The sequence below is a fragment of the Prenolepis imparis genome, unplaced genomic scaffold (genome assembly GCF_030444845.1).
Source record: "Prenolepis imparis isolate NDT839.2.m4 unplaced genomic scaffold, iyPreImpa1.0 SCAF_21, whole genome shotgun sequence".
Classification (NCBI taxonomy): Eukaryota; Metazoa; Arthropoda; class Insecta; order Hymenoptera; family Formicidae; genus Prenolepis; species Prenolepis imparis.
The window spans coordinates 301,217-319,892 of record NW_028141179.1 but is presented as its reverse complement, the minus strand read 5'-3'; the positions used below and the strand labels follow the sequence as shown (position 1 = coordinate 319,892).

Sequence of the window (18,676 nt, the reverse complement as noted above, 5' to 3'; positions counted from 1 at the left end):
TCTAAATCAGTAATCAATATATATATATATATATATATATATATATTGATTACTGATAAATATATTTTCATATGTCATAAAAATTAATAATAATTTTTTAAAGTAATATAATTTATATATATACTTTATATATATATATATATATATATATATAAAACAGAAAATATAATATCTTCACAGCTATCATTATTGCGATAATACATACACGTTTCAGAACATTAAAAAAATAATTATAATTAAGCAATTATTGTAAACGACCCAACTGGCTTAATTGATCTTTCTTAATTCGATATCATATATAAATATACAGACTACGTTTCGATCTTTGGTTCAGGTCCTTATCAAGTCTAAAATTAAAGGATAATACTATATAGAAGGAATCATTTTATAAAAGCATAGCGCAAATCAAGTTAAAAACAACAATTATTATAAAGTAAATGATTAAAACATACCTTACTTAAAATTTTTTTCTTTTTTCAACATGTTACAATTCTTTTGTTACGTCCAGACTCAAGGAAGGAAGAGTCGAAAGGAAGGACGTAACTAAATTTATCTTTTCGAACGACGGCAGACTATCCGTCTGTTCGACCCGAACGAACGTCTGGGCCCAAATAGGTCAACGACCGCAAGGGTCGCTCTTACTCTATTTAAAGGGCCGTTCGCTCGGTGGTCCCTTTTTGGCAAGAGAATTTAATCTCTTTTACGCAGGATGGGACCTTGTGCGATCCTGGTTTACGGGAATAAGTGGGAACGGGTTATTAATAAATGAAAATCATTTATTTTGAAATTTATAAATTTATTCCTAATATAAAGACGAAAGAATTTATATACATAATAATATTATTGACGGACTTAGTTGCTAATGAAGAGTGAATGTATGTGTATGTGTCGCGGGTGATACATTAGTACGGAGGTCTTCAATCGGGGCAGAAAGGGGTAAGAGTTATTGTTTAAATTTTAGGGTCCCGATTGGTGGTTACAATAATTTAAATGGTAATAGGTATATAAAATTAGTGTCCATGTGTGTGCGTGTAAGAGAGACTTCTAGGTTATATGAGTTCGGTAATTATGGCGGTGGAGGGGGGATAGGTTCGTAGGAGAAGGTGTGCAGGGACGGCTAAAGGATATCTTCGCCCGGGAACATACCAGGGGATGATGTTATTCCTATCGGTGGTCTCTAGAAATTCGCGTAAGGCCTCGTGGTCTACGGGGCCTGGACCAATCGTGAAAGCTTCCTCAGGGACTTCTCGTATCCCTGGGAGCTGGTTTATCAGCCAAGCTCTGAATTGCTCGTATGAGAGCTTGGCAGGCGATTCTGATTCTTCGGAATCGTCGTCGCTGATATCTACTACCTCAAACCCTTCCGGATGTTCCCTATTTACCGAGGACGTTGGGGATGAGGGAGGAGAATCTTCAAGGGTGATTGTTGAGGGAGCCGGAGACGGAGATCTAGGTGGCTCAGGGCGTTCGGGAGAAGCAGGGGGAAGAAAGGGAGAAGGGCTCCGCGGAGAATCGGCGTCCTCAGAGGAAACAGAGGAGTGAGGGGAAGGGGCCCGCTGAGGTATAGCGGGTTCGGGAGAAAGAGGAGAAGGAGTTCGCGGGGAATCGAAAAATTCTGCAGAAGCAGAGGTAGCGGGAGACGGCGTCAGCGGGGTTTCTATATGTTCGGGTGAGGAAATAGGAGAGACCGTAGGGTGATATGTATTAGTTGTCTCTGTATGGATCGGTGTGTTAATTTTTTCTAGGGAGCCGAAGGTTTCGCCCGCAGCCAGACTCCGTGCCAACGCTTTCTTTAACCGCCTATTACGCCGGTTTCGCGCCAATTTAACAGCGGTTCGCGAGGGTCGTCTCCTTGGATTTTCCACTACGAGAGCGAATAATAAAGTAACCGGGCAAGAAGAGTTTTTACTGAAAAATAACTCTGGGAGTTCTTGTAAGAGAAAAAAAAAAATATATATATATATATATTTATTTTTATATAATTTTGATATTTTAATTATTTAATAATTTAGTTAGTTATTGTATTACTTATTTGTTCATTCAAGAGAGAGAGAGAGAGAGAGAGAGAGAGAGAGAGATAGAGAGTGAGAGAGAGTAAATCACGGATTGTTCCGCTATCGCGGGAAATCCGGAGTGATTTCAAAAGGTAAAGGGATGATAGAATTCACGGATTGCTCCGCTATTGCGGGAAATCCAGAGTGATTTCGAGAGAAAGAGGAGATGGAAGAAATCACGGATTGCTCCGCTATCGCGGGAAATCCGGAGTGATTTCAAAAGGTAAGGGGATGATAGAAATCACGGATTGCTCCGCTATCGCGGGAAATCCAGAGTGATTTCGAGAGAAAGAGGAGATGGAAGAAATCACGGATTGCTCCGCTATCGCGGGAAATCCGGAGTGATTTCAAAAGGTAAGGGGATGATAGAAATCACGGATTGCTCCGCTATCGCGGGAAATCCACAGTGATTTCGAGAGAGAGGGAGATGGAAGAAATCACGGATTGCTCCGCTATCGCGGGAAATCCGGAGTGGTTTCAAAAGGTAAGGGGATGATAGAAATCACGGATTGCTCCGCTATCGCGGGAAATCCACAGTGATTTCGAGAGAGAGAGAGAGATAAGGATGGGGGAAGAAAGGACAGTTTTTCGAAGTTAGAATTTAACAAGGATAATAAATTAATAAATTAAAAAGGAAAACAATTATAATTTAATTGAAGTCCCAGAATTATTTTAAGTATTATTAGTAAGGGTGGAGATGTAGCGTGCTTGATAACTTACTACTTATGGAGTGCGCAGGTAGATGTTAATTATTCCAGGTGTGAATCTGGCTACGGACTCCTCCGTGAGGATGGTGTTCCACTCGCAGTTGTTCACTCGCGAAAATCGTCGTACTCGGTGAGCACTGGGCACACGATGATTTCACAAATGTCACTGCGAATGCTCACGAGTTCGAGATTCTCTCGAAGGATGGTGATACAACTTTTCGCGATTGATCCGCGAGCGTAGGTTTGAGAAAAGATTGATATTCTCTGAGAGATGTTACGGGTATATATACCTTCTTGCTCCTCCTTCCCGTTAGTTTGTTAATATTTCCTGACGAATAGGGAATTTTTCAATAACGCCCTTTCAGTCCCGGAGGCGTCTCTTGACTTTAAAAGTTTATCGGGATTGGTCAGGGCTTTTGTTTAGGGCCCTAGGTTTTGACCAATGGAGAATTTGTTGAGGTTTATATTTTTATTATCCTCTCGAGATTTCGATATCGGCGGCGGTGTTTGTTGTTAGTTTTTCCTATATCGCGATATTTGTCGTTTGTTAGTGCCGCTTTTATCGGCGGGTTCTCGCTTTATTGCCCTCGCGTGTGGCTTAGAGCTTGTTTACTGAGAGGCGATGCGTGTGGCATCTTTTTAATCTTTATATTTTTCGCCGCTTTCTCGCGAGAATACCCGCAGGTGTGCTATCTTATTTTGCACACTTTCGTTTTCATTATTTGTTTTCCCCTAATTTTACTAGGGAAGGATTTGCTTTCGGCGCGTTCTCGCCGTCTTTATGTTTTGCCGATATGTGATTTTAACTTATTATTCGCGAGGGTGTCGGCAAGAATCCGCTTTCGGCATCTTTCCGCCTGGTCTCTTTTATTTACCGATTTTGTAATATTTATCGGTCGCTCACGATATCTGCAGCTGTCCGTTTCGCTGGGCACGTTTTCGTTTTATTATATACGTGCCGCTTAGATTATTATTATCTTTTTTCTTCCTTTCTTATTTACCTAACAACAAACTTCGCCTTGGTCGTGGGAAAGAAAAGAATCGTGAAGTCCGCCGGACGTAACACCCCCCGCCTTAGACAAATGTTGGGGGTGTAAAAACACAACATTTGCAAAAAGAATCTGTGAGGAATAATTCGATTCTTTTCTTGCCACGACTTGCCGATTTGGTAGAAAGACTCACATTTAATTCTGTTTTTATTAAATGTGTTTCTTTGAGTTCCTAATTACTATTTAAATATTTTGTAGAAAAGGAGGAAAGAAAAGGCGACCACCATAACCCCTTCCTTTGTTCTTTCGTCCTTTCCTCGCTTTTTATACAATTTACTTATAGCTTATTTTTAATTGTACTTATTTATTTAAATTTAGTACCGCTAATACATGTAACGCTGGTGTGGAGCCCTTTTTCTATCGTATGAAAATTCTAATGAAAATAGAGGGATATATATATATATAAAATATATATATGTTATATATAAAGAAAAGAAAAGAATTTAGGCACGTTTTTATCTGCCTGATTTTCGTCAGTAGTAAATGTCAGTTCTCTGGTGTCAAGTAGCAGGTCCCTTCCTTTTATTGCTCTTCTACCCCTCTGGGGATCACAGCTTGACCCCAGCCTTCGGCCAAGTATGTCTGGTCGACGTATAGATATTCTTCTATGCAGTCCCTGCAGTTTATTGCCGGTTTGATTGTTACTATTACTTTATTGCATTTAGTGCAATTTGTTTGGTCGCCAGCTGATATTTCGTGGACCAAATTATGCGGTGGTATTGTTGCATATTCTTGGTTTTCCTCGGCTGATATTTTACCATAGCATTCTTGACAAATTTTGCTGCAGTCAGTCGTATCTTGATAGATTTCACCCTCCATTAATGTAACACACCGGAGTTCTGTTAGATTTCGGTATGTTTCGGGGTGGTCTCCTGGTTTAACACCGTCGATTGGGCCTTGGCGTACTTCTTCCGGCATCTCGGGTGTCCATTGAAGATGGTGATATACTGGCATTGTTATACTGCAACCGATGATCAGGCAGTATGTTTTGACGATAATGATGTAATTAAGATAGAAAATGGTTCCACTTGTTTACAAAGTATTATTATTATGAGGTTAAGTATAAGGTATAAATTTGCGCATGTAATTAAAGAAGAAACACATATATTCATGATAAGTATACAAAAAAAACTGAAATCTAAGAACGCAAATGTTGAAATATTACCAATAACGATTCAATATATATATATGGTCTAATAGTAATTAATACAAAAAAAAAAAATAATATGATATGATAATGTGTAGCATCAATAATGACGCTATAATTATAATATGCAAAAGAAGTACATAATATAAAGAGGAAAGGTAGGGTGATATAGTGACTAATGATAATAGTAATTAATATTTGGGATATATGGGAGTACTTAAACGCTTGCGTAATTCTAACTAATACATAATTCAAAATTCAAACGAAGTAGTAGTAAGGTAAAGAAAATTTAGGGTCTATAGGAATACTTATTGTTAAACACTAGAGTAATTCTGAATTAATACACAATTCAGATTTCAAATGAATAGTGGAGTAATAAAAATTTAGAATATATAGAATTATTTAAATGCTACAATAACTCTAAGTTAATACATAATTCTGGTTATATATATATATATATTTTTTTTTTTTTTTTTTTTTTTTAGACTGAGGGTTCCACGTCGGCGGTGATTTTTGTGCAAAGTTCGGCGTGGCCAATCCGAATTAGCGCGTCCCTAAAGTTATATGCTCTATCGAACATTTTGGTGGTCTCCATATGGAGTTTCACCAGGGCCGCACCCTTTCTTAGAGGATGGACTATATTTATCCATCCATCTTGTCCCTCTAAAAGGAGTCGACACAGGTCTCGTGTCATTATTGGCCACGTTTGCCTACCATTAGGGGCTGCGGTGTGGGCTAATCCACATATTATGGCTTGCCAGGATACCCCCTTAAAACGGTCTTCTAGGTGATACACTTCGCTCATACGGCGCCACACTGTTCTTCCCCAGTCGCCGAGCATTATTTTGACCAACCAAGTGTTTTTATTTATGCTTTGTATAAACCCTCGCTTCCATCCTTTCTTGTCTTTAACCACGACCTCTAAGTCCTCCTTCATATGGTGAGGGTATACGAGCAATGAATTGGCTCTCCTATCCATCCGGAATTGGATTTCTTCTTCCATTTCCAGGAGTTCCCTTGCGCTATTTTTTAGTTGTACCCAAAACAGCAAGGGTGATTCCGCTCTTACCACGGTCACCTTCAGGCGACCGCGAGTCAAGAATTCAGTGTCGATGTAAGAGGTTTCCATTTCTGTATATAAAAAAAAAAATTTTACTGTTTTTGGTGCATGGGGAGATCCAAAAAGGGGGTTTATTGTGTTGGCGGTATGCCTTGCTTGATATGTGAAGAAAACCGGGGGGGGGTTATTGTAATTGGCGGTATGCCTTGCTTGATATGTGAAGAAAACCGGGGGGGGGTTATTGTAATTGGCGGTATGCCTTGCTCGTTAAAATTTCGCTTCTTTAAGCTCCAAGGTATATGTAGTATCTTCCCGTGGGGGGAGGAGGGGGTAGGTAGCTGTTGGAGTTGTGTTGTTTTCCGTGTGGATGGTTTCAGGTGTCTCGTTATTTTGGGTATAGGGAACCGGCACGCTGGCTTTCGATTTTTTCGATTGCCTTGTTTTCAAATGTATTAGTAGATGTGTTAGGGAGTCCCATAGGGCTCCTAGCAGGTACAAGGACCACCCGTACACTGTGTGTAAGGCGTAGCCGTGTACTATTGTGTCTAGCGTCAGTTTTATGACTCTGATGCTCAGGTATATTCCGATTAGTCCAGCGCTGAGATTCCCGAAAAATAGAAATTTATTCCAGAATTTGTTCCATGTAGATATTGCTATTTTTTCTATGGTGTTTGTATCAAGTAAATTGGAGATTGATCCCCCTTCCAGGGATATGGTTTTTCCCATCACCCCTCTCGCTAGGGAGTTGAGGACGGCAGGTCGTTCGGCTGGAAACATTATATGATCTCGTAGGTCCTTTAAATCTGTTTCCGTGTATATACCGCTGGTGGCGAGCGATCCTGGGCTGATGTATTTCCATACAGGCTTAGTCAATGGTTTTATAGTGACCGGCGGTATGGTATCCACTGGTCTTGGCATAAATTTGTACCAAGAATCTCCTAGCTGATACATGGCGGGTGCTAATGTGTTACAAGTGGTTTGCGTTCCTTGTTGCAATAATATGTGCGTTTGTGGAGTTAAATAATACGTTTGATTTTCCCGAAGCACGGGTAGTTGGTTGTAGCATCGGTTTGTTTGAGCGAGCTTGACTTCGACGGGTACGCATTTTACGATGTGAATAACCTCTCCAGCTAGTAGAGCCATATAGCCGGGCCCTTTCATTAGATGATATGCAAAAATATCTGGAGATTGTGTGGCTATGGCCAAAGCGTTTTGTAGCATTCGTTGCTCTAAATTACATTGTTGTAATAAAATGTCATGGTAAAGTTGATTAATTTGCGTGCGAATATGTTTTTCCACGTAAACAAACTTAGAATTCATGTACGTGAAGATATCGAGATTTGAAACGCGCGATTGTTTTTTGAAAACGACGGTTCCTCGTACAGTTTCGAAAATCATTAATTTAGGATGTTCGGTACGTATTATCGAATATCCGCAGACATCTTGTTTGCCTTTACTGGTTAGGGCGAATATTGTGTCTTGTGTGGTGAGAGAATATACTGTTTGGCCTTGCTCGTCGTCAATTATTTTGTAGGCGTACCCCTCGAATAATATTCCATAGTTATTAAATTTACAGGGACCTGCAGGTACGGTATTCCAATACGTGTCTCCTCCTTCGATGTCTATGCAATGTGTAGAGCCGAGTTGGCAAGTAATGCCGGATCTGAGTTGTACTTTATTAGTGTTGATGCGTACGTCGGCAGTGTAATCCTGTAATGTGATTTTTACAGTTCCGACTACAATGACATCCGACCATGTTCCGTAAGGATCTGAGTATGCTCCTCCGTGGCATTCGCCGTAGTTGTCTACTTGACCAGCTAACGTAATCGGTCTGGTTATTGTGCTATTGGATTTAAGTCCTGAGATAAGAGTGCTTCCTACTTGATAACTTCCGTAACTATGCATTCGCCTGCAAGCCTCGCGAGTTATTTCTTCTATATATGAATATTTTCCGTTATGTACATCCATTGTGTGAGAAAACATTCCGCATTTCTTGACTAATCGGTCGATTTCAACTTTGCACTGTATTACGTGCACTGCTTCGAATTCATTAATTTGTAACAGCTGCACGTAAACTTGATCCGGTTTAATTTCTTTACGAGGGATATCGCATTCCTCGATGTTTAACAGTGATAGCGTGGTTAGGTTTGCGGAGGAAGATCCACAGTCATATCCTATTAGCCCATGTGTTGGATGCAGGTATACTGCTAGTATTATTAATATTGCGATTATTCGTCTGAATTTGCGATCCATCTGAAATATTAATTATTTTTGTAGGTGTGTGTATCTTTTTCCTCTTATAACCTTTATGTATTTCTACTTTATTTTTATTAATATTATATTTTGTATTTTTAATATATATATATATATATATATATATATATAAAAAAAAAAAAAACATTTATTTTTGTGGAAAATTAATCCTTTTTGTTGATTATTTAGTGGTTTTAATGTAGGAAATTCGCAATCGATTAGGATGCACGATTCGGCTATTTTTCTTTATTCTAATTTTTACATTATTTTTATTTAATATTTCCAGTACTTCATGAGGTCCTGTATAGTGATCCCCGAATTTTCCGGGTTTTGGCCCCTTTAAGAGAAATACATGGTCTCCTGGTTTAAAGGTTTGGGGGTTAATCTTTCTATCGTAATATTTCTTCGATCTGTGTTTTGCTTCGATAACGTTTTCACGAGCATTTCCTTGAATTGTATGAAGTTGTGTAACGAGGTTTACTAGATAATCGTTGTAATTCGCTAATTGGTCGCTTGGAGGTAAAAGCTCGTTCGAAGGAATTCTGGCTATTTTTCCGAAGACTAATTCGTACGGTGTATGTCTGGTTGCTTCGTGTACATTAGTATTATAATTGAACATTGCAAGGCTTATCCATCTATCCCACTGTTTTTGTTCGTTTGCGTATTGTTTTAAATATTCTCCTAATGCGTGATGCGATCTTTCCAAAGATCCGTTAGATTGTGGGTGGAAGGCAGTAGTACGAAATTTACGAATTTTAAATAATTTTGCGATTTTCCTCATTAAATCACTGATAAAATTTCTTCCTTGATCCGTTAATATTGCCTTTGGCGCTCCGAATATGCAGATGAAACGATCTACGAAAGCTTCTGCGATAGTTTCGGAGGTTTGGTTTTGTAATGGTATACCCATACAGTATTTGGTCAGCTGATCTTGTAAGGTCAAAATGTATTCGCTGTTTCTTTCTGTCTTGGGTAAAGGTCCGACAATATCCATGGCTACCTTGTCGAAAGAAGAGCCTGGTGTGTCTGTGATTATCATAGGCTGTTTTGTTTTGACGCGTACTAATTTTCTCAGTTGGCACTGCAAACATTGTTGTATGTATCTTTGAACGTCTAGTTTTAAGTTTTCCCAATAGTAATTGTGTTTTATTCTATTGTATGTCTTAGTGACGCCGCGATGTCCTCCGGTCGGCGAACAGTGCATCTCACCAATTATAACGGATCGTAGATCTTTCGGTGGATATTTAATTTGTCCGTTGCAAATGATTATTTTGGTAGTGGAATTAATGAATCTTAATTGCAGTTGCGATTTGATATTATTCCATGGAACGTTGTTGATAATTTCTGTTTTTGCAATGCTGAGTGTTCCTAAATTTAAATTTTCAGTCAAATTTCGTAAGTCGTGTATGACCGCGATAATTTGGTTGAGAGTCGCTGTGGGGCCTTCTCGTTCCGTCTCACTGATGGGTAAGACTATGTGGTAGTAGGTTTTGTATTTTATTGCTTTCGCTTTACCTAACTCCAGGGGTCCTATATTCGGGAGTTCGTTTCTTTCGAAGAGTTTTTCAGATCCTGAGTCTAAAGGTTTTCCGTAAATGTCGACAAAATACGCGACATTGTCTTTTCGCAGAAATAATAGTTCGCGAGAATCTATAACGTTGCTTTTAATTATTTTATTCTCAATGATAGTAGGTTTCATTTTTGTTTTTCTTGATTTTAAATTTTTATTGATAATTTCTTCTTCGTCGTCATCGCTTTCTTCCCTTTCTTTTCCATCTGTTTCTTTGTTATCCTGATCTTTGTCTGGCGGATCGTTTCTTTCTTCTATCTTTTCAGTATTGTTTTTGTTGTTATTATGATTTTCATTATTTTTCTTAATATTTCGTTTTGTCGCCTGACTTCTTGTTTGCATTCTGTTTTGTTTTGGAGGATCATGTATTAGCGCTTTTTCGATAGTTTGTGACGCTGGAGGTTCGTTTAGTTCTTCGGGGGTAAAAGGTATAGGATCGGCATTATTATCAGGGGGTTCTTCTTCGAGTATCGGTCCTTCAATTTCTTCGGTATCTGACAGATATAGTTGAAAATCGTCGTCTTCTTCTTCTTCGTCATCGGTTTCTTCCAGCATTCTGGAAATTATTTCTGCATCTTCTGGATTATTTGGATTTAATGTTTTTCGTTCTTTTATTATTTTGCAATCAATTTCTTCAAGATCTACTGGGTTTCTTGATAATGCGTCCGCATTTACGTTAGTTTTTCCTGCCTTATAAACAACGTCGTAATCGTATTCCGCTAATTTTAATCTCCAGCGAAGTATTCTCATATTTGCGTCTTGCGCGTTTTTAAACCACATTAAAGGTTTATGATCTGTAACTAGGGTGAATTTTCTTCCATATAAGTATGGTCTGAAGTGTTTAACGCAATATATTATGGCTAGTGCTTCCTTTTCGTAAGTGTCGTATTTCGTTTCGTCGTCCGTGAGTGTTCTGGAAGCGTATGCGATAGGTCTGTCCTTGTTTATTTCTCCTTGTGAGAGTATTCCTCCTACGGCTAAACCCGACGCATCCGTAGTTAAAATAAATGGTCGAGAGAAATCAGGGTATTGTAGTACTGGCTCTTCACATAATTTTTGTTTCAATATCTCGAAGGATTCTTCTTGAATTGATGTCCATTCGAAACGAGTGTCATTTTTTAATAGATTTGTTAATGGTTTTGCTAGTTTAGAGAAATTTGGAATAAAGCGCCGGTAATATCCGGCAAGTCCCAAAAATTGCTTAATATTTCTTGGGGTTTTTGGTCGGGGAAATTTATGTACTGCCTCTAATTTTTTCGGATCTGGTTTTACTCCATCTCTGCCAATTACGTGTCCCAAATAAATTACTTCGGTTTTTAAAAATTCACATTTATCAGGTTGTAGTTTTAAATTAGCTTCGCGAAGTCGTTCTATTAATGCGTTATATTTTCGTTCATGTTCTTCTAAGGAAGTAGCATAAATAACAATGTCGTCCATATAAACAAATAATTCTTCGCCCTGTAATCCTGTTAATACTAAATCCATTAGGCGCTGAAATGTTGCAGGAGCGTTTTTTAATCCAAAAGGCATTCGATCGAATTCGTAGTGACCGAAGGGAGTAGTGAATGCAGTTTTGTGACTGTCAGCAGGATCCATTTTTATCTGATGAAACCCAGATGCTAAGTCGCATACAGAGAAATATTGCGCGCCCCCTAATTGATCTAATATATCTATGATGTTAGGTAATGGATATGCGTCCCCGATGGTCTTGTCGTTTAAAGCCCGAAAGTCGAGGACCATTCTCCAGCGCTTGTTTCCTTTGGAGTCCTCTTTCTTCGGCACGATCCATATGGGCGTATTGTATGGCGATTGTGAGGGTTTTACGATGCCTCCTTCTAACAGTTCCTCTACCTGCTTGTTTATTTCTTCCTTATGTAGTTGCGGGAATCTGTATTGACGAGTGTTAATTGGTCGATCATCTGTGGTTGGTATTTGATGTTGGAGTACATGAGTTGCAGTTAAATTTTCTCCGGGAATATGAAATTGGTTTTGACTGTTTGTTATTAATTTCTTTACACTTTCTTGTTCCTTTTCATTTAGATGTTCTAATCGTAATAATTCGGTAATTTGTATAAAGCGGTCTTTCTCCTTTTTCTCGGAAACCACCAGGCAATTATGCAAATCGTTGCTTGCATCGTTAATTTGTTGTTGTTTTCTTTTATGTTTAGATTTTCGTTTTCGCATAAATTTATCTATAATTTCTTGCGATTTATTTAATAAAGACGTCGAAACTTTCGAAGACGGTTTGGTTCTGTTTTTCATGCGTTTAGAGTTTTTAATGTTTAATTTTTCAATATTTAAATATTTTTGTGCCTTTTCAAGAAGGTCTTTTATAGTGACATGAGATGACTTTAATTTGTCATTGTGGTCTTCTGTGAATAATCCAACTTTCGGAAATTTGATATCTAGAATTGATAAGGAATTTTTCTCTCTTAAATTAGAACAAGATTGTGTCAAATCGCGTAGTGAGGTTTGGTAACTTCCCTCCTCGCAATTGACGGAGCTAGAATTTTCTGTCGAGGTTTGGAAATTTCCCTCCGAAATTCTAGAAATATCCCCTCCAGGAGAGGTTTGGTAACTTCCCTCTCCAAGGGATTTTGAATCATTTAAATTTTTGAGAGAGATTTGATAATTTTTCCCTTTACTAGAATTATTCAATTTTTCAAGAGAGGTTGGGTAACTTCCCTCTCCGTTAATTGTTGGATTATATGAAATTTCAGGAGAGGTTTGGTAACTTCCCTCTCCAAGAATTTTCGAATTATTAAAATTTTCAGGAGAGGTTTGGTAACTTCCCTCTCCAAGGATTTTCGAATTATTAAAATTTTCAGGAGAGGTTTGGTAACTTCCCTCTCCAAGGATTTTTGAATTATTAAAATTTTCAGGAGAATTTTTATTCCCCTTGTCAACATTAATTTTGTTTGTCCTTCGAGTTATTTCCGTAAATTTTCCTTCATCCTCGAAAATTTCTTCTTCGTCTTCGATATCAATATAAGTTTCGTTGGTGTTCATTGGTTCTTCGTTTATAGATGAAACTTCATCGTAATTGTTGACCGTCGGACAGTCGGATTTATGGTCGTCAAATAATTGATCCAACGGCTTTAAACGCAAAGTGGGTACGCGGACTTCCACTTCTTCGTCTAAAGTACTTATAACATTGAGATATGCTTTTCCGGAGATGTTCTCTACAATAGTGTCTCCTAAGTAAATTCCATGTTCTATTTTTAATTTTGGTATATATCCCACCTTTATTTCGGGGTTTTCTATCCTTACATAAAATAATGATTCGGATCTCGGAGACACTATTATAGATTCCGGTGAGAAAAACGGTATGTTAACTTCGGATACGGTCAGATATCCTTGAGCGTAATCTATTTTCGATGATGTTTGTTTAAAGAAATCATTTCCCAATATTCCGGATTGTGGAATCGGAAAGTCGCGAGATACTAAATGGAAAGATATCGGAATTCCAAGGAGATTTAAAGCGACTTCTCCGAGCGTATATACGGGATGATTATTTATACCATTTAATTTTAATATATTTGTATAGTTAATTTTTAGAGTTTTAGGTATAAAATTTTCCTTGATTATATTTGGTCCGGATCCCGTGTCTAATAGAAAGGTTATTTGCGATGGTATTTCGTTAATTTGGACCTGAACAGTAGGCACGCGACTATGTTTATCGAGGTTTACTGTTACGGGTCGTATGTCGATGGTTTGACGGCCTACTTGACTTCTTGAGATGTCGACGGGTGTGAAGTCTGTCCGGTCCCCCGTTGTGCACCCGACCCCGAGGGACCTGTGTAGTTTCCCTGATTATTTTCTTTTCGACGATTATTACTTGCGTTGCGTAACTGACAATTTTCAAGGAGATGGCCTTGTTCTTTACAATATCTGCAGAATGTATCGTTCTTCGTTGTCAGTTGTTGATTTATTTTAACACGACAATCCTTAGCGGAGTGTCCGAATTTATCGCAAAGTTGGCATGAAACTTTCGGTCTACTTTCCAAACTTCTTTCCTCGTTCTGTTTTTTCCAACAATTACTAGCCGAATGGCCAGGCCTTTCACACCATTGACAAGTAACCGTCGATTTATTAATTTGTTGTTGGGAAGTAGTTTGTCGGCATGATTTGGCGTCGTGGCCGGTTTTTGAACATAATTGACATATAGTAATTTTTTCTTGAATTACGTTTACTGATTGACGAGCGCGAGGATCGCGTTGGCGACATTTATCCGCACTGTGGCCGCGTTTTTTGCATATTTGGCAAATTAAAATCTCCGTTCCGTTATTCGTTTGAAAATCGTGCCCTTGTAAGGAAAATTGAACGAGCTTCCTACAACTACTTGCGGCATGTCCCTCTTTGAAACAGATCTGACAGATTTCCCGCACTTGATTAGTGTACGGTGATTGGCCTGTTTTAACGCCTTGGCCTTGGCGCAAATCTGTCATCTCTCGAAGCTCTCTTTCTATCCTTAGGGCGTCGGCGACAGTTTCTTGTACGTCTAAATCTCTAGCGATTCTTTGCTCTATTTCAGGCTTTAGCCCTCTAATAAAACACTTACACATGTCTTTTTCTACCGTTGTTTTTATATTTTGATTGGGTAAAATGTGACCGGAACTTCGATATGCTTCCAATATTTGTTTTCCAAGTAATTTAACTCTATTTGCGTAAGTGACGACATCCTCTTCATTCCTTTGATAAATACATCCTAGTTCTCCTTGTAACTGATATACATTTTTAGTGGGTCCATAAATTTTCTTTAAATAAGTAGTTAATTGCAATACAGTATCAAAATCTTCATCCCGAATTGTTCGACGCGCTTCTCCCACTATTCTAGTTCTTATAATTTTAGTAAATTGAGCCTCTGCTTCCTTAGGAAGCATAGCTTTCGCTTCCTCGCAACCCTCGATAAAATAATTTAGCGGAATGTTACTACCGTCAAAAAAGGGGACGGCGTCTACCGCGTATTTTAAGGTAGCAAAGGGGTTAGGTTGCGCCATGTTAAAAGAAAGTAAATTTTCGGGATCGCTTTCGATATCAAATTTTTCGATTTGATCTTTTATTGTTTCAGTAGTTATATCGGTGGAATCGTCGGAATCTGGCTCGGGCGATTCGGCTACTAAAGTATTTTCAGTTAAATCGAATTCTGAGGAAGGATCTTTTAACGAAAATTTTATTTGGCGAGATGTCGAAGTTGAAGGTACTAAAGGTGTGGATGTGTGAATTAATTCGGAATCAGATGGTTTAGATTTAGATTTGCGTGTTCTATGTGGTGTTGTTAATGCAGTTTTATATAGTTCTTCTATTTGATCTTTATCAGTTTGACCTCTTGTTCCTTTACTCATTACCGCTACCAGGAATCGCACATTTCTATCCCGGACGAGCCCCCAAATTTTATTTATGTTACGTCCAGACTCAAGGAAGGAAGAGTCGAAAGGAAGGACGTAACTAAATTTATCTTTTCGAACGACGGCAGACTATCCGTCTGTTCGACCCGAACGAACGTCTGGGCCCAAATAGGTCAACGACCGCAAGGGTCGCTCTTACTCTATTTAAAGGGCCGTTCGCTCGGTGGTCCCTTTTTGGCAAGAGAATTTAATCTCTTTTACGCAGGATGGGACCTTGTGCGATCCTGGTTTACGGGAATAAGTGGGAACGGGTTATTAATAAATGAAAATCATTTATTTTGAAATTTATAAATTTATTCCTAATATAAAGACGAAAGAATTTATATACATAATAATATTATTGACGGACTTAGTTGCTAATGAAGAGTGAATGTATGTGTATGTGTCGCGGGTGATACATTAGTACGGAGGTCTTCAATCGGGGCAGAAAGGGGTAAGAGTTATTGTTTAAATTTTAGGGTCCCGATTGGTGGTTACAATAATTTAAATGGTAATAGGTATATAAAATTAGTGTCCATGTGTGTGCGTGTAAGAGAGACTTCTAGGTTATATGAGTTCGGTAATTATGGCGGTGGAGGGGGGATAGGTTCGTAGGAGAAGGTGTGCAGGGACGGCTAAAGGATATCTTCGCCCGGGAACATACCAGGGGATGATGTTATTCCTATCGGTGGTCTCTAGAAATTCGCGTAAGGCCTCGTGGTCTACGGGGCCTGGACCAATCGTGAAAGCTTCCTCAGGGACTTCTCGTATCCCTGGGAGCTGGTTTATCAGCCAAGCTCTGAATTGCTCGTATGAGAGCTTGGCAGGCGATTCTGATTCTTCGGAATCGTCGTCGCTGATATCTACTACCTCAAACCCTTCCGGATGTTCCCTATTTACCGAGGACGTTGGGGATGAGGGAGGAGAATCTTCAAGGGTGATTGTTGAGGGAGCCGGAGACGGAGATCTAGGTGGCTCAGGGCGTTCGGGAGAAGCAGGGGGAAGAAAGGGAGAAGGGCTCCGCGGAGAATCGGCGTCCTCAGAGGAAACAGAGGAGTGAGGGGAAGGGGCCCGCTGAGGTATAGCGGGTTCGGGAGAAAGAGGAGAAGGAGTTCGCGGGGAATCGAAAAATTCTGCAGAAGCAGAGGTAGCGGGAGACGGCGTCAGCGGGGTTTCTATATGTTCGGGTGAGGAAATAGGAGAGACCGTAGGGTGATATGTATTAGTTGTCTCTGTATGGATCGGTGTGTTAATTTTTTCTAGGGAGCCGAAGGTTTCGCCCGCAGCCAGACTCCGTGCCAACGCTTTCTTTAACCGCCTATTACGCCGGTTTCGCGCCAATTTAACAGCGGTTCGCGAGGGTCGTCTCCTTGGATTTTCCACTACGAGAGCGAATAATAAAGTAACCGGGCAAGAAGAGTTTTTACTGAAAAATAACTCTGGGAGTTCTTGTAAGAGAAAAAAAAAAATATATATATATATATATTTATTTTTATATAATTTTGATATTTTAATTATTTAATAATTTAGTTAGTTATTGTATTACTTATTTGTTCATTCAAGAGAGAGAGAGAGAGAGAGAGAGAGAGAGAGATAGAGAGTGAGAGAGAGTAAATCACGGATTGTTCCGCTATCGCGGGAAATCCGGAGTGATTTCAAAAGGTAAAGGGATGATAGAATTCACGGATTGCTCCGCTATTGCGGGAAATCCAGAGTGATTTCGAGAGAAAGAGGAGATGGAAGAAATCACGGATTGCTCCGCTATCGCGGGAAATCCGGAGTGATTTCAAAAGGTAAGGGGATGATAGAAATCACGGATTGCTCCGCTATCGCGGGAAATCCAGAGTGATTTCGAGAGAAAGAGGAGATGGAAGAAATCACGGATTGCTCCGCTATCGCGGGAAATCCGGAGTGATTTCAAAAGGTAAGGGGATGATAGAAATCACGGATTGCTCCGCTATCGCGGGAAATCCACAGTGATTTCGAGAGAGAGGGAGATGGAAGAAATCACGGATTGCTCCGCTATCGCGGGAAATCCGGAGTGGTTTCAAAAGGTAAGGGGATGATAGAAATCACGGATTGCTCCGCTATCGCGGGAAATCCACAGTGATTTCGAGAGAGAGAGAGAGATAAGGATGGGGGAAGAAAGGACAGTTTTTCGAAGTTAGAATTTAACAAGGATAATAAATTAATAAATTAAAAAGGAAAACAATTATAATTTAATTGAAGTCCCAGAATTATTTTAAGTATTATTAGTAAGGGTGGAGATGTAGCGTGCTTGATAACTTACTACTTATGGAGTGCGCAGGTAGATGTTAATTATTCCAGGTGTGAATCTGGCTACGGACTCCTCCGTGAGGATGGTGTTCCACTCGCAGTTGTTCACTCGCGAAAATCGTCGTACTCGGTGAGCACTGGGCACACGATGATTTCACAAATGTCACTGCGAATGCTCACGAGTTCGAGATTCTCTCGAAGGATGGTGATACAACTTTTCGCGATTGATCCGCGAGCGTAGGTTTGAGAAAAGATTGATATTCTCTGAGAGATGTTACGGGTATATATACCTTCTTGCTCCTCCTTCCCGTTAGTTTGTTAATATTTCCTGACGAATAGGGAATTTTTCAATAACGCCCTTTCAGTCCCGGAGGCGTCTCTTGACTTTAAAAGTTTATCGGGATTGGTCAGGGCTTTTGTTTAGGGCCCTAGGTTTTGACCAATGGAGAATTTGTTGAGGTTTATATTTTTATTATCCTCTCGAGATTTCGATATCGGCGGCGGTGTTTGTTGTTAGTTTTTCCTATATCGCGATATTTGTCGTTTGTTAGTGCCGCTTTTATCGGCGGGTTCTCGCTTTATTGCCCTCGCGTGTGGCTTAGAGCTTGTTTACTGAGAGGCGATGCGTGTGGCATCTTTTTAATCTTTATATTTTTCGCCGCTTTCTCGCGAGAATACCCGCAGGTGTGCTATCTTATTTTGCACACTTTCGTTTTCATTATTTGTTTTCCCCTAATTTTACTAGGGAAGGATTTGCTTTCGGCGCGTTCTCGCCGTCTTTATGTTTTGCCGATATGTGATTTTAACTTATTATTCGCGAGGGTGTCGGCAAGAATCCGCTTTCGGCATCTTTCCGCCTGGTCTCTTTTATTTACCGATTTTGTAATATTTATCGGTCGCTCACGATATCTGCAGCTGTCCGTTTCGCTGGGCACGTTTTCGTTTTATTATATACGTGCCGCTTAGATTATTATTATCTTTTTTCTTCCTTTCTTATTTACCTAACAACAAACTTCGCCTTGGTCGTGGGAAAGAAAAGAATCGTGAAGTCCGCCGGACGTAACACTTTCATCTGTACTAAACGTTTCGTATAGATGGTAAAAAACGAACTAAGTTAGACTTCCTTTATTATTCTATCATAAATAGAGTACTCTGCGTTGATACCACTGCTT

General features: G+C 39.4%; 2 protein-coding genes across 5 annotated transcripts; both read right to left on the bottom strand.

The window, feature by feature from the left end:
- Positions 1 to 1,792: 1,792 nt before the first annotated feature.
- On the bottom strand, positions 1,793 to 18,562 carry LOC145946765 (uncharacterized). 4 transcript variants are annotated; one of them, XR_014427073.1, is made up of 3 exons: positions 6,960 to 8,348; positions 2,775 to 5,744; positions 1,793 to 1,864 (listed from the first exon to the last, which is right to left on the bottom strand). XR_014427073.1 is itself a non-coding variant. In XM_083056519.1 (2 exons), exons 1-2 carry the CDS (start codon positions 8,268 to 8,270, stop codon positions 5,439 to 5,441), a joined length of 1,617 nt encoding a protein of 538 aa, XP_082912645.1. In that variant the 5' UTR covers positions 8,271 to 8,348; the 3' UTR covers positions 2,609 to 5,438. The 4 variants fall into 4 exon arrangements, 2 of the variants coding, with proteins under 2 accessions (XP_082912645.1, XP_082912644.1); XR_014427074.1 differs by lacking the exons at positions 1,793 to 1,864; positions 6,960 to 8,348 and adding an exon at positions 17,518 to 18,562 and having other exon boundaries at positions 2,609 to 6,088; XM_083056519.1 differs by lacking the exon at positions 1,793 to 1,864 and having other exon boundaries at positions 2,609 to 5,744.
- Positions 11,877 to 16,551, bottom strand: LOC145946766 (uncharacterized). Its single transcript, XM_083056520.1, has one exon. The coding sequence runs from the start codon at positions 15,183 to 15,185 to the stop codon at positions 13,563 to 13,565; it is 1,623 nt and encodes a 540-aa protein (XP_082912646.1). The 5' UTR covers positions 15,186 to 16,551; the 3' UTR covers positions 11,877 to 13,562.
- Positions 18,563 to 18,676: the final 114 nt, after the last annotated feature.